Source organism: Phaenicophaeus curvirostris, chromosome 4 (genome assembly GCF_032191515.1).
Source record: "Phaenicophaeus curvirostris isolate KB17595 chromosome 4, BPBGC_Pcur_1.0, whole genome shotgun sequence".
Lineage (NCBI taxonomy): Eukaryota > Metazoa > Chordata > Aves > Cuculiformes > Cuculidae > Phaenicophaeus > Phaenicophaeus curvirostris.
Window position 1 is genome coordinate 1117869 of NC_091395.1, and position 15270 is coordinate 1133138.

Consider the following 15270-nt stretch of genomic DNA (forward strand, 5'->3'; position numbering starts at 1 on the left):
AATGGAGCAGTAGCTCACTCCCACCTATGTCCTGGGTTAGAAGGGCCCTCAGAGAGCACAGCTGGGCTTTCTATGCTGTTTCTTGTATTTCCCACACTTTGACATTTTGAATGCTACAGAGGGGTTTGGAGCAGTGGCTGCTTTGTCAGCCACAAACCTAACCAAGGGTTTTCCTGCTAGTTATTTACACCCCTCGTGGTTTGTGCAGGACAGATCCTGCTTTGGTTAACTTCTTTATTGTGACCTGAACCCTTCTCTCTGCTGATGTGGCTTTCAGCTGCATTTACAATTATAGATGTTTGTTTGGGCTCTGTTTCTTTATTATTTCTATTGCTGGGAATATCTACCAGGGAACCTGATACCTGGATGCCTCTTCCTTCCAGCCAGAGGCTTCCAGGAAAAACACTTCTTTCAGTACTGGCTTTGGCATTTTTTATGATGCATTTTGATTTCTTTTAACATAAAGAGGAAGTAAAACCTGGGAGCCATGGGTGTGTGACCCCAGCTGGGCTGTCAGCCTGGCCCTTCCCGGTGCTTTCCCTGACGGTTCCCGTGCTGGCCGGTTGTTCTGCAGCCTATGTTCAGTTGTCTCCATGATGTTGTGCTTATTTTCCTTTTATTTTAGGGATGCCACAGGGAATCTTTCTGTGCTTAAAGGCAATGTCACAACTGCCCTCAAGCAGCTGTACCAATGACTGAATGGGAGGAGTGTGTGCGTATAAATAGAAAAATAATGATTTAGTGATTGAAAAATAATTAGATCTCATGTGTGCTTATGCTCCATATCTTAACAATTAAACTGCCTTTCTCTCTGTGTGCCAGTGACTGTTTGGCATAAGGAAGGTCATGCAGGTTCCATGAGGTGGTGGCCAATCTAAACCCTATATTTCCACCCATTTATTGATTCTCTCAGGGAATTTCTTTAAGGTGATGCCCTCTCTCTGGGCTTAAACTGGCTTAAGCAACATGTTTGGTTTACAGTTCAGGTATCCTTGATCATTTGGAATCAAAGCAATGGGAGCCAGGCATGAAGTTTGCCTACAGGTTTCTCCTCATCTGAAGAACATGAATCATGTGTTTAATTGCCAGGTAAGCTGAGCTCTGCGAGCGGACGGGGTTTGTGGAGACACAGCTCAGTGGATTCTTTGTGGGAATTTGCTGTTTTGTTCTTCTACCTTGTCTGCAGCAGCAGGATGTGGTTGGTGGAAACACCCATGGCTGTGTTAGAGTTGTGAGGAAACTCAGTTGTCTCTACTGTGATAAATCGTACGTCTCTGTTTATACTTGGTGAACACTTAGAGAAGAGGCGCTCGCTGCTCAGGTTGTGTGACAGAACAGCACTCAGCCGACCTCTTCCAATGCGCCGTGTGAGCTCTTCATGCCGACAGCACCTTCTCACTACTCTTTATAAGTTCTGGACCCTGAAAAAAGGCAAAATATCCATAAGGAACGGAGCAAGAAGGGCAATCTTATGAGCCAGGTAATGAGTAAGGCAGCAGCGGGACCCGCTTTCTCTCCTTTGCAAGCTGTGTCCCAGCACTGCGCCTGCAGGGTGCAGGTACCTCTGTCACTGCTGAATACGCTGTCGAATTCTGCTTTTACTGTTCAGCTCTGATTGCCTGAAAATCTGTTATCTTTTGGAAAAATACTAATGTACAGCTCTGTTCAGAAGAGTTAGAGGGACGTTTTGCAGCTGAGTCTGTTTAGAGGAGAGATTTCTTATTCACAAAAGACAGAATTGCTTGTGTTTCATTTCATATTAGAGCAAAGAAGGGCAAAGAGATAGGAGAAAATAGAGCAGGGCTGAAGGGTCAGGGCTGGTTTGTCAAAGCTCAGCTCAGAATGTATCAGTGAGATAAGCAGGTAAAAGCAGATTTACCAGAGTGTGAAGAGAAGCTGAAGCAGCCCTGCGGATGGAGTTCAGCGAGCTAAAATTACAGCAAGGAAAACAGAGATGGGGAGAGTGAATGGGGTAAAGGCTTTGGTCTTGCATTTGAATGTATCCTTTCTCTCCAACGATTTGGGTTATAGCCTAACGGACAAATCCACACTCTTGCCTAGAGTTGGTGTTCTGTAGTGACTCAATGTGTGGGTGAGACAGAAACGATACCTCTCTGGCAAAACACGCCTCAGGGTCTCCTGCTTGGCAGCACCGTTCCCTCATGGCAGCAAAGGTGGCTGTGATGGAGCTCAGCTGCTCCTGGGTAATGAGGGGCTTGTACTTGATGAGGTTGATGAGCATCCTGTAAGGGAAGCAACAAAGCCAAGAGGTAAGCACGCAGCTCACCGGGGAGTTCCTCAGACAGAACTGCCTGTTGTGTTACTGCCTGCTTCCCCTTTGCAGCAGGGGGAGAGGATGCACCCTGCTCCCCTGTCAAATCAACTCTCAGTGATCGCTTTGGGAGCCGTTCCACCATAGCCCTGCCCGAAGCGTGCAGATGGGCTGTGTTGTGCCTCTCCAGAGGGTCCAGGACAGCACGGGACCCCCCCAGCGCGAGGTAATGGCCACGGCGTTCTCTGCTCGTGCAGTGGCTCTGGATGGTCCGGCATCCATGTTTTCCCTGGCCAAACCACAGGACTGAGGGCACCTTTACCAGACCCAACCTTGGCTGCTGATTGCTGCCGTTGGTGGCGCGTACACCAGTGCAGCTTCCCACCTCTGGAAATGCCTTTCCTCTTGCCTGACACAAGTCAGTGCTGGTTGAACCAAACGGCAGAAGGAACTGGGACCAGCATGAGAGGAAAGACAGGGAGCTTGGCAGAGGGGCTTGGGGGATGCATGGCTCTTTCCAGTGGCAAAGGTGGCCAGAAGGAGTGGCCAAGGGCAAGGCAAGCATTGCTGGGATAAGAATGAGAAACGGGGTGACTGAAACAGGCACAACTTACTCCTGCTTCTTGTGCTGTAACTGCTCTTCTTCACGTGTGCACAAGTCTTTATGGAAAGCAAAGAGACCGGGAGTCAAGGGCAAGGGTGTGTAACTCTCATCCAGTTCCAGTTTCCCCACACAGGGCCTCCGGAAAGCGTAGGAGCCGCTGCAGCAGTGGCAAACTCCTGGGTTTATAGGGTCGGCCAGGTGCCTCCTGCAGATTTCTCCAAGCACCAGGTCCAACTGTACAGAGAAAAGTGGGGGGGGAAAACCAACTTCACCTTATTTTTTCATTTTCAAAAGTCCCTGTGGAATACGTGCAGCTCTTTGCAATATTATAAAATCACTGAGAATTGAATTAAACTTTGCTGTAAGGTAGATAACAGTTTGTATTTCTACTGATTTTTTTTTTTTATCAGTGTAGCAATGCCTTGGAGTTTTGGAATAAGCATGTGGAGATGCAGGGGCTGTCCTCCACACAAAGAAATGATATGAGTGCTCCCTAAAATCCTGCTTGTGTGTGATTTGCTCCCAGCAGCAGGGTTCCTGTGCATAAGTTGCTCTGCTGGCAACTGTGAGGTTGTACATGCGGGTGCTGTGTAAGTGCTCTGGCTTACGGGCCTGGAGAACTCTTACAGGAGAGCTCTCCAAAACTGATCCTTTCCATGGAGCACAGCAGCTTTAGGCACTGGGAAAGGAAGAGCTCAACAAGAGATTATTCACTTCAGCAGGACCAGGACTGGACTCTGTGTAACTGCTCATGGCCAAGCATCACCCAGACCATGTCCTGTCCTCCTGTGGGCTGATTCAGGTTCTCGTTGACCTTTCCCCCGAGCTCTTGGACAGCAGGATTTGTGGTGGACTTTCAGAAAGAAGCAGGGCGAGGACAGGGAATGCCAATGCTCACATTCTCCTCGGCACAAGGCAGCAGCTTGTCCTGACTTAACCGGCAGCACTTGGAGCTGACAGCAGTCATTTGCTTGGTGAATTTGATCAGCTCTGCTGTTGTCAGCTGGGGCATCTTCTTGGTGAAGCTCACGAGAAGCCTGAAATGATAATTTCTTTGCTGTTGGTGGGTTTGTTCCGCCAGGCAGCAAAGAGCAAACCCTGCCAAGTTCAGGCCAAACCACCCAGAACACATGGCGGTACAGGGGCAGGACTCAGCCTGAGCGCAGAAACTGCTGTAAGCCTGCTCCCTTTGTCCGAGCTCTCCTCTTGCTGACTGGTGTCTTACCAGGTTAAACATATAAACCTAAGGACAGCATTGCCAGGTAGGTGTCGCTGGGCCATCTACCTGGTTGGTTCATTTTTCCTGCGTTACACCTTTCCTGGCAGTCTGAGAGCAAAACTGAACTCGAGTGCTGCCTGGGCAGACTGGCTGAGGGCATGAGGTAAGTTCACAGCAGCTCGCTCGTTGTCTCTGTTTAAAAAGCTGCTTATTAACCACTGGGGCCAGGAAACCCTTAACAGGCAGGAGCACTCACTGGGTTTGTGGAAACCTTGAGTTCTGAGGGGCTTTTAAAGATCAAACACGCACAGAAGCGCAGAAAGGCCACAATCTCCTTGGAGGAGGTGGGCTGAAGCCAAGCTTTCAGTGCACGGGCATTTTAGAGGTTTCACTGAGATTGCTTACATACTCAAGTCAGGCATGTGCTAATTAGCATTGAAATCAGGGCCAGAGTTCCTCCTGGAGGCCTGTGCCTGTGTGTAGGCACAGTTCTGTGGTTCAGAGAGTCTGGTTTTGCTCTCTACTGCAGTCAGGGGTTTGTTGCAATTGTCAGTGTTCTCTCCAGCTCCTGCAGCGGCTGTGCACAGCCTTTTGCAAAAGACACAGCAAGTGTCCTTTGGCCAACTTTGACTCTTCAGTTACAGGACACAGTTAAAAATCATGGATGAGAGTGATCCAGTTGTCCCTTCACTGCTTTGTGAGCTGGGTGAAGGAGAGAACTCGCGAGAGGCCAGCGTGCTGCCTTGGAAAGGAGACAAAAATCCTAGAAGCCATTGGTATGTTGGTGTTGCTTAGCCTGTCATGTCTGACATGCACAGCTTTACCCCACCCCGAGTTGTCCCCAGCTGGAGAGGGGTAACAAAAGCACATAAAAAGTCATACTCGTTTTGGAAATAGTAATCGCCTTTCTCCTTGTACACATCACAGCTTGTCTTCATGACACTTTCTGTTTCATAAATGTGTTTCTTCAGTTCTTCCTCCTGAAAAAAAAGTTGATTTGAGGGGTTGGCATATTGGGGAAAGGAGAATGTGCTGCTGCCTGGCCAGGGGCAGCTGCATCTCACCTGGGCTGCACCTCCCAGCTTTCACCCCTTGAGAACACCTTCATCTGACACCTCTACAAGCTGCCTGAGTGCCACAGGTGTCCACCCTCTATCCCCTTAGTTCTGTGTGACGAGGGGGGGCGAGGGCTGGGACACAGGGTAGCTCTTGACTTCACTCATCTACAGCGCCAACATCTACCTGAGACCATAACCAGAAGCACCTTTTTCATGCACAAGTGGGCAACTGGTGCTGCTGGGGAGCGCAGGGGGGAGCGGGGAAATGTTAGCTCCATCCCCTTCCCTGGCATCTGTGTTAAGTTGCTTTGCCCTGGAAGGCTGTGAAAGCTCTGCTGATGCTTTTTCTGTACAGCATGCCCGGGCTGTGTTGTATTTGCTGGGTTTGTTAGAGGCGCTGTGGGTCCTCACTCTGGACCTGGAGCAGGGAGACCTGCTCTTTAGGTAGCACCAGCTGCGTGGTGCTGTGCTTAACTCCCCCAGCGCGCTGCGACGCCCCATGGCACCCACCCCTCTGCTGGCGCAGTCATCTGGAGCACCGGGCTGGCAGCACTCGGTCAGTAGCTCCTCGTATCCCTTCCCAATCCGTAAAAGCATCTGAGCAGAAAATTCAGGGTGTCTCCGGGAATATTCATACAGGAACCTGCAACAGGTGGAGTGTCAGGAGTTAGAGATGAGCCATAACTACCACCCTTGGGGAGCGGCGGGGCGAGCAGGGGTGCTTTGGGGAGGGGTCTGTCTGATGTCTGGAGGAGCAGGAGAATTTTGCATCCTCTCAGCCCTGAGACTGAACTGGCAGTTCAGCCCTGGGACTGAACTGGCACAAAGCGTGGCTGGCTCAGGCCAGCACTGCCTCAGCACGTCCTGTGCATGTGACAGCCCCAGCTTGGCTCAGGCACAGCCTAAGGCTTTGTGGGGCTGAGGGTTCGCTCTTTTTTTAATGCTCTCAAAATGATCATTTATTTTTTCTGGTGAAAGACCCATTCCTACACATCAATGAGCTGCACTTCTCATAGAGACCAGCTTGCATGCTGTCCTGTGCCTGCTCACAGAGCACAGGAACCCGAGGCTGCGAGCCTGGGCTTAACATCCAGACTGTCACCCAGCACTGGAACAGTGAGTTAAGCGCTTGAGTTACCTGGCAAGGAGTGTCTCCTTTTCCTGGGTGAAATGCTCACATATTCCTTTGTCTTCTATAAAATCCCTGATGTGGCGGGACAGCTCTGCGGGTTGATCATCATTTTCTGTGTTAATGAGGCATTCGATTCTCTGTAACAGGGGCTTTTCACAGCACTTCTTCATCTTACTGGACAGGATGCCTTGGTGGCTGCAGACATAGTGTAGGATCTCCTCCTGCAGGGGGAGAAAAAGGAATGAAGGACACTTTATCAGGTTTTGGGTTGGATACCTATTTGGATCAGGTTTTTATGAGAAGGTGACTCCCAGATGGGTGCTACAAGGAACCACCTAGCCAGGGAGCCTCTTTCTAGACAATCAAGGAGCTAAATGGGTTTGGGGTGTGAGAAGAGAGCAGGGAACGTGGGACAGGGAGCAGCTGTCTGTGTTCTGCCAAAAGCTGCCCAGAACGCATGTGGTGCAGCTGGGAGCTGCGACCAAATCTTCTGGAGCAGCATTAGGTCTTTTTAGTTTCAAAGAGGATCTTTCTCCTCCTCTTGATGTCTTGACCAGGGACAGTCAAATAGGAAAATCAAGCAGGTTTTTATCTGAAGAGTTCAACTCTAGTTCTGGAGAGCAATTGTCAGAGCACAGGAGAAAACCAAATCTGAAAACAGCAACGAAAAGGTATTAAACTCCTGCAAACACATACATATGAAATGAGTTTTACCCTCCTGTGCATGCAGTCCAGCGTGTCCCCACGGCAGCAGCCCTTGTGCATGTTGGCGATATCTGTCACGAGTTTGTTAACGGTGACAAAATCAGCTTTGGGGAACTTTTGGCTTATCTGAGTGAGTTTCCTGCAACAGAGAAAAGCAGTTGTAGTTTATATTGACAGCATGAGAGGCGTTTTGCTGATTTCCATCACGGAGAGATGCGTTCGTTTCAAACACTGGGCAGTTTGTAAGGAAGTGGTGACTTCTGTCATACATAGATTTGTGTCTTAAGCTGCCTGCTCTGCTGGATGCTGCTGTGAGGGGAATGTGGGAGGGATATAGCTGGCAATCAGCGTTCTGTGTGCAGGCACAGAGTCACCCACAGCCGATGTGCAGCATCCACGCTCTTTCAAAGTAATTATAAAAGGGGGGGGGACGTGACTCACAGAGCCTTTAGCATCCTTTCTCCAAAGTTATTCAGGATTGCACACGTGTGTTCCTGCCGCAGCCCGTCCTCGTTCATGGGCTTCATCACCTTTGGTGCCTGCCAGAAAGAAGGGGCAGACCAGGGAAGTGGAAGGAAAAAGACAGTGTGTTACACTAAACCTGCTGTGGCAACGGGATTTTAAACAGGGGGCTTAATAGTGAAAGCAAAATGCTATCCAAGCTGCTAGATGAACCGACTGTCGTGCTTGCTGGTGAGTCATCCCCATTTATTAAGCGTTCTGTGCGAGGAAACCAGACCCCTTTAGGTAACAGGTCAGTGGTTTTAGCACAGGGGAAGAAATCATCACCTGGGAGCTACGTGACCAGCTTGGCACTGCTGATGTTCAACTCCCATCACTCGCAGCCTGCCCAACAGAAACCATATCCCACCAGGGATATGATATAATCACATCCCACCAGGATATGATTTCCCCTGTTCCAGGTGGTCTGCTCTGGATTTCTGACCCTGGTTCTGTGTGGGCTGTCTCTGCAGGGCAAACGCTTGCCAAGCAGGAGGTGGCCACAGGACAAAAAGCTGCATCTGCCCAACATCCCCGACTCGAGCGCTGCCAGTTAGGAGCGCGAGCTCTAACTCAAGACAGCAGCTCAGACGGATTTCAGCTTGTCCCCAGTGAGGTGAATTGCTCCATCAGGGTGAGGTGCTGATGAGAACTGGCTGATCTGTGCGCGTCAGTAATTGCTCAGCTCTAGGGAGTCCCTGGTAGCACCCTGATCAATGAACACCTGTTGATGGAACTGGAATACCTGTCTCCGGAAGCATTCCTCCAGGTTCTGAGCGGGCTCTTCCACACTTCCACAGCAGTCTCTCAGCATCTCTTCATACCGGAGAGCGACGGAGAGGATTGTAGGGGCATAGAGGAAGGGATGACTTCTGGAGAGCTTGTAGATAAAGCTAAAACCGAGAGGAAAATCTTTGGTTTCAAGGTGAGCCCCTCTGTGCAGGAGGCAGCAGCACCACAGCAGCATTTGCTGCACAGTAAAATGACAGCTCCAGGCAGCGACTGTGTCCCTGTCCTAAGGACGGGCTATGGAGCGAGGTGTTCACCTTGGAAAATGCTGCTGAGGCTGCCATTTTCCTGCAGATGAGAGTCTCAAATCCCACTAGTTCTGGCTTAGAGGCAGCAAAATTTTTACTTGGCTTTTAAGGACTAAGGGTGGGACTGGTGTAAGACGAGTCCTTTACGCAGACTGCAGTGAACCCAGCCGGACTGTTCGTCACTCAGGCCGGTATCGAAAGCAGGGAGTGCGGGTAGAATGGGCTTCACATAATGACAGTTGCAGCTGGATGAGTTATGAAAGTCATTCACAGTAGGAAGAGGAACGAGTACACTATTACAGAGACTCCTAGACTGAAATGTTTGGTCAATGCTGCGTTTGCCATCTCCTGGCTCACGACTTTGCTCTCCAGGCAACCAATCCATGATTTATCTACTTACTATCCCATTAGTGGATGGTGGTGCTGTGAGTAGTTTCTGCAGGCAGCTTCAGCGTCTGGCCTTTCAAAAGGAGACACGAACCCTCTGGATGAGTTTTTAAGGGCGAGGAAGCAGTCATTTCTTTCAGGATCCTTTCTAGCACAGCACTCAGTAGATTTGGGAAGACTTTCCTCCTGGCATATTGTGTCGAGGAAAATCTTTTTCTGGGAAAAAAGAGAACAAAAAATTTGTGTGAGGGCTCCATTTCACTCCTCCGAGCTCCCCAAGGAGGCTGCTTTCAGCCATCAGGCCCCAGCTAGAATAAACTCACAGTTTCTGTCTTTATTCCCTCCTGCTTTGACTGCAGTGACAACTGGACTGATCTCTAAACCCCAGAGGTGATGCTTTTCCAAGCCCTGGTAGCTACTGCTCTGCCAGGACAGACTCGAAAACTGTTCCACTTTGAAATGCTCTGAACTTATGATGTTACTCAGCCCCTTTTTCTTGATACCAGCTATGACTCAGTTTGCATACAGCTGTTTGCAGCACAGCAGGATCCATGTTTTCTCATGGCAGCCAGGTTTGTACACTGAAAACTGCCTTGTCTTGTCCACCAAGCGTGGGACCCAGCCCAGCTGGCAGTCACACCTCAGCCAGGAGCAGCTTTAATTCAGGGTTTGTTTCAGCATCCAACAAACCAGAGCTGAGCTGCCACACAGACCAACACTCACGATTTAGTCTGCCAGCTCCAAAAGTGGCAACAAAACTCAAAGCTCAGGGCGATTTGCTAAGAATTGCCTTGGCTAGAGATACCTAATTTGGCTTCTTCTGACTCTTGTTACCCAGGCTGTAAAAGCACAACTTTCCAAACAGCTTTAGAAAGACACAGGTCAACGATTTCAGAAGCTGCTGTGATATCTGGGGTGGGGGAGCAGAGGGGCTTTGTTTTCCTTCACTTTTCTTGGGATGCTTTATCGCTGGGAGTGCGGAGGGGGAGGGAGTCAACAAGGCACACACAGGGAGTCCCATCTCAATAATGTACTCGCACCTCTTTGCAAAACCTTGTATGAGGGCTCTGAAATTTCAAGTCGCTGCTGAAGCCATTTGCCACATGAGAAACACCCGTGCGCTTACCAGAGGCTTCAGACAGTCGGGGCCGGCTCCGGCTGCAGCGGCGCAGCGCTTGGCAAGCACCGTGACGGCCTCGGCCATTTCAGCCGCTCTGCCAAACGTCCCTCCTTGCTCGTACTGCGCAAACATGATCACGGCCCTGCGAGGAGAACACACGGCGTTACACCAGGTGCTGGCTACCTGGAAACTACCGGTGCCACCTGTACGTGCGAGGCAGGAGGAGGATTCCTGTCACCCCATGTGGGCTGGAGGAGTGGGCAAGTGTTTAACTCCCTGCGCGTGCCCATTTCCAAATGACACAAATGCTCAGGGGCAGCAAATTTGCAAGCAGACGTTTTACCTGGATAACTTACATGGCTTTGAAATTTTTCTCCTGCAGCTGGGAGAAGTGTTGTCCAAGGCTGTTTTTTTCCTCTGAAAAATATTGCATAAAAAATGTTCAATAAATGCTTCATCAAATGCCTTTTTTCTTTTGGTACTGGGGTCTCACAGAAATATAACTGAGAGCCTGGGGTACGGTTTGCTTCCCAGTTGACTGAAGCACGAGGGCAGGAAACTTTTTCTGACCCACAATATAAGAGGGCCAAGTTAATATGAACTGGCCTAGAGGAACACACGTGGCCCACGTGTGCTTTCCCTTTGCCCCAGGGCCTTTGTTAGTAGGCAAAGCTAAATGCAACAATTCCTTGAGTTCCTTGTTAGAACATCCCGAGAGATCAATTTTAAACCCAGGAGCCTGCTCCCAGCTGGAGATGTTACTGTCTCACTCTTTCAGCAGGGCTGAGGCTGGTGTACAAGGATCAAACAAGACAAAAAGAGTGCGGCAAGGCTGTAGCCTGAGAGAAAGGGCACACGCATCGGCTTGGTGTTACTCCTCTCTCCTGCTTCCCCATGCTCTGTGGAGGGACTGGGACACCCCAGGTTTTACCTCAGCAGGTTTGGCAGTACCTACAATCAGTGGCAACCGCAGCCCTGTGGATAAACTTACCTTTCCATACACTCCCTCTCAGTAACCAGTGCCCGTCCTGCACTGCACAGGGAGCCTCAAGCCATAAAGAAGCCACTCGGCTCAGGCTGATCACAAAGCCTTCATACAGATACAGTTTTGGCCCATAAGGGACCAAGCAGCGGCACCACGAGCTACCAATAACCCTGCGCGCTAGGTGTTCTACAACAGACCACAGTGAAAATACGGGAGATGTTCTTACCCGTGTCCCGGTAGCTCCTCGGCAGGGCCCTGACTGCAGCAAGGCTCACCAAGACGCCAACATAAATGACCGCTCGCCTGCTCATCCTGCTGGATTTCGGCAGCGGCCCACGGTGGGCCTGGTTCAGCTGTGAAAAGCAGGAAGAATTCAGGGGAAAGAGTTACTTTTATACTCACCCAAGCGATCTCTCGTTAACCAATCCCTTTTTACTGTCACACAGCACACCAGCCCTTTTGGAATATTCCCAACAGTAATTAGATGTGCCGTTATTTGCTCAGGATGACGCTGAGCAGCTTCTTGCAAAGGAAGGACCTTGGAGACTCTTTTTTTTTTCCCCAAAAATTTAGACAAATGTTTAACTTATCACACTTCAAACAAGAAGTTTAAACACTCCTGGGCTGTTTATTGTGTGTAATGATCTCACCCACTCACAGATTTGTTCAAAGGTGGTTGCTGTGCAGAAGATGCCTTCGTACCAGGCTGCTGACTGACAAGCCCCCCATTAGCTGTTAACCTGCTGTTTGTGGCTCCTCCCTGCTGAACAAGCGCTCGCTCCCAGCTCCCAAGGCGTCCTGGTGAAAAGGCTGAATGGAGTATCCACTACGTTTTGCTGCATTAGCAATAACCATTCAAATAGCTGCGAATCTTGAAACAAAATCTACTCCTAAACTGTAGAATGCAGAGAAAAACAGTGGTTAATGCAGTTATTTTACTGACTTAAAAAATAACGTGCTGTTCGCGTCACTGTGATAACAGTGTCACCTTTTTTTGGGCTTTGGGGAGGCACAGGTACCGGCAACAAAGGGCAAGGGTATGGGTGTTTGGTCTGAGGGAAGAGGCAGAGCCAGAGCTTCTTATCTCTTCAGGGAGAAAATGGCAGTTCTCCTTGTTCCATGCTGCAGGAGACAATGAGGGAGTTTGTTATCACATGAGAGGTGTCAAAAGGAAGAAGGATTCTGAGAGGGGAGATGGGACCCCAGTCATCGGAGCAGGAGACCTGAAACCCAAGATGAAACCACATCTATTGAGGGAGGCACAAGTAAGGTCTATCGCTGGTAACTGAAAAGCCCCATAGGAGACAGAAATCTACTGGAAAGGGAGGGCTCTGGAGAGTATTTTTACATCTATGAGCCTCACTAAGTACAGAGGAGCAGATCAGAGAAGGCTTTTCTCATCCAGCTGTTTCCAAAAAACTGGTTCCCTTTTGGGAATCAGTGCTCCCTCTTGCCTGCTGGCTGTGAATTCCCCCCTCCAGCGCCCGGGACTCGTCAGCTTCCTGGGGGGAGGCTGCAGGAGCAGAGGCCCCATGGGGCAATCTGGGGATGCCCAGTGTGTTCCTGCTACCATTTCCCTAGAGTAGGCAGGGAGAGACGCCGACTGATGTCTCATTTTCAGCACAACCCCTCATACAAGCTTGCTGTTATAAAAATAAAGGCGAGGGGGGAAGCATATTTGGAACTGGAGCTGCAGAAATGGCCGAGACACTGATGCCAGAGACATCTTTGGCCTGGAAGAGTGAGTTTCAAAGATGATGCATGTGTAATGTGTTGTCCTAAGTATTCCTGGAAGCTGCAACTGGCTGCTGCATTTAAAACCCTTTAAACTAAATGTCCCCACGGGCCTTTTCCAAGCTCAGCATCACATTGAACTGCTTTTCGCTCTCCTTTGAACGTACTTGGATGGCTCTCTGCCTGTTTGCAGTGAACACTCCCTCCTTCACAGGAGGGAAATGTATGTGCAGCGTTTAACTGGAAAGAAAGACGGGGGCAAACGCTAGAGATGAAGCCCTCTGAAGAGCTTATGTCCTCATGGAGAGGTCCCGGTGTCCTTCACAGTACAGAAACCATAGTGGCCTATTTGGTTTTACACCTATCAAGGACCCAGCTGTGTCCAGAACTTCTGAGAAAGGGTCTGCAAGGCCAATTCAGAGCTAGAGGCAGGTGATCGCCCCCGGGGTGTGGAGCTGTGAGCTGCCCACAGCTGGGGCTGGTTAGTGGGGGATGCCAGCAAGCTCCTGAAATGCCCAGGCTGCTCTCAGGGTTTTCCTTGGTTCTGTGTCACGCAGCCGAGAGGTGACTCAGATCCTGCTAGGGGGTTCTCTTTAGCGGTGTTCACCGGGGCTTAGGCTGGTTTCTGTTCCTGATAGATTTCAGTCACTGCTTATCACACTAGGCCAATGAAGTGCAAGTGTGTGTCCCCAGAGCTCAGCTATTTCATTTCTATTCTTGCTAATGAAAGCAGAATTTGTGAATTCTGTTGTGGTTCTATCAATGCTTTAATTCTTCTGTTGGAAAGTGTAAGTGGACCAGATGATCCTAGAGATCTTTCCAACCTTAATGATACCAAGTAACACATTCATAGCATTCAATTACACCCTTTCTTTAAACCTGGAGATGGCATTCTTGTCAAATCCCGAACATTCCCTCTAAGAAGACTAATGTCATAGGAAGTTCATGCACCTGGAAGAGCTCAGCTTCTTCCCAAGCAGTAAGAAGGAATTGACCTCTCTTCCTTGACCCCTTGTCTCGGGGAGCACTCCCCCTGTGGGTGTGTAAGCCAGCACAGGAGGCCACAATAACCTCCTGTGTCTTACAAGCCTGTAAGATGGCCCTGCAACATCTAGAAAGGACAAAGTGAGATATTCCTCAAGCTAAAATCCATTGATCCACCCCTTAACTCTCTAGGCAAAACCCTCCTACTTCTATCTATGTTCCTAATCCCACTGTGTGCAGATTGTGACCCAACTGGACACCACAAAGTACAAAGGGTGGCATTTACAGCTCGTCCTTGTCTTTATCTCGCACCTGTAGGCGTGATGATCCAGCCAAGTGAAACGCTGCCGCTGAATGTCACAACAAGTTATCTTAACACAACATAATCCCTGTTATCTCAACACGGCGCAAATTCAGGTTGCGGTGACCCTGCTTACACAGCGCCTTGCGGTACGGCAGGGAACGCACGCAGTCTGCCCACAGGTAGCAAAACCAAACGCATGCACTTCGGAGGAGGACCCGACATTCCTTGCAGCTGCTTTGTGAAAGGTGCTCCTCCCAAGACACTGAATGTCGTACAGCTCACTCTGGAGTCTAGTGGAGTCTGAGGTTCCACGGTACAATTCCCCCTTGACTGCTGGAGCCAAGTGTCTGAGGGGATTTCTAGTGATTACTCTTAATGGCTGGCACTGCCAAAGTTGTTTCTTTGAAAGGATGAGTGTGTGTGGTTCCTGTCAGGCTTTCTCCAAAGACTGGAAAACTTGATTTACAGGAGTTGGTTTTGTTACAAAATAAATTGTTCACGGGCAAGGATGGGGGCCTTCAAAACACTTGTGTCTGCTTTTAAACTAATGCACTGGGGTTTGTTTTGTTTTCCTCCTTGAATACTCAGGAATGTTTGTGTAGTTTTCAGTGAGTTCAAGGCACTGAAAGTTGCAGTGGAAGGAATAAAAAGCTTAAATGTCTCTTGAAATAATCTAACAAAAGCTGCTGCATGAAACAGGTCACAGGTGTTGTGCTAAGTCACCATAACAGTTGGCCTTCTGAAACCTGAAGGACTTGGCAGCAGAAACTTTACATTTCAGGTAACGGGGGAGGCTTCCCTACCTCTTTAATGCTTAAAGGCTGGTTTTGCACAAGTGTGATCTTGGCTAGAGCTGCAGGTGTGCTTATTCCTTTTCCTTCTGAACTTGGACCCTACAAGGGGGAAAAAAAAAAGTCATCTCATTACAAAGAAACCATATCAGCTGTGGAAAACCACAGCCCCAAGGAGAGCCCCAGGGAGATTGCTCAGCAGGGGAGCAAAAGAGAGGTGATTTTCAAAACCACACCAATAGCGAGGCTTAGGATGCTCTAAGTGCTGTGGCTTGGCTGTCCTTCTGCAGACTGAAAGACCCTGTGACACACGAGAGTAACACAGGTAGGTTCTTTGAACTGAAGGGGTGGGGTGGGTGGAGGGGAACCCATTCTTGTCATATAGTTTTGGTTCATTGGTATTTGACTCTGCTCTCTTGACACATTACACTTTTCTG

General features: G+C 49.4%; 1 protein-coding gene across 1 annotated transcript; it reads right to left on the minus strand.

Moving 5' to 3' along the window:
* Positions 1-1003: 1003 nt before the first annotated feature.
* LOC138719705 (alpha-fetoprotein-like) lies at positions 1004-11754 on the minus strand. Its single transcript, XM_069855034.1, has 15 exons — positions 11679-11754; positions 11247-11373; positions 10392-10452; positions 10042-10177; positions 8929-9131; positions 8237-8384; positions 7432-7529; positions 7000-7129; positions 6292-6506; positions 5664-5796; positions 4978-5075; positions 3775-3913; positions 2887-3110; positions 2111-2243; positions 1004-1421 (listed from the first exon to the last, which is right to left on the minus strand). Exons 2-15 carry the CDS (start codon positions 11329-11331, stop codon positions 1377-1379), a joined length of 1848 nt encoding a protein of 615 aa, XP_069711135.1. The 5' UTR covers positions 11332-11373; positions 11679-11754; the 3' UTR covers positions 1004-1376.
* Between the last annotated feature and the right edge of the window lie 3516 nt (positions 11755-15270).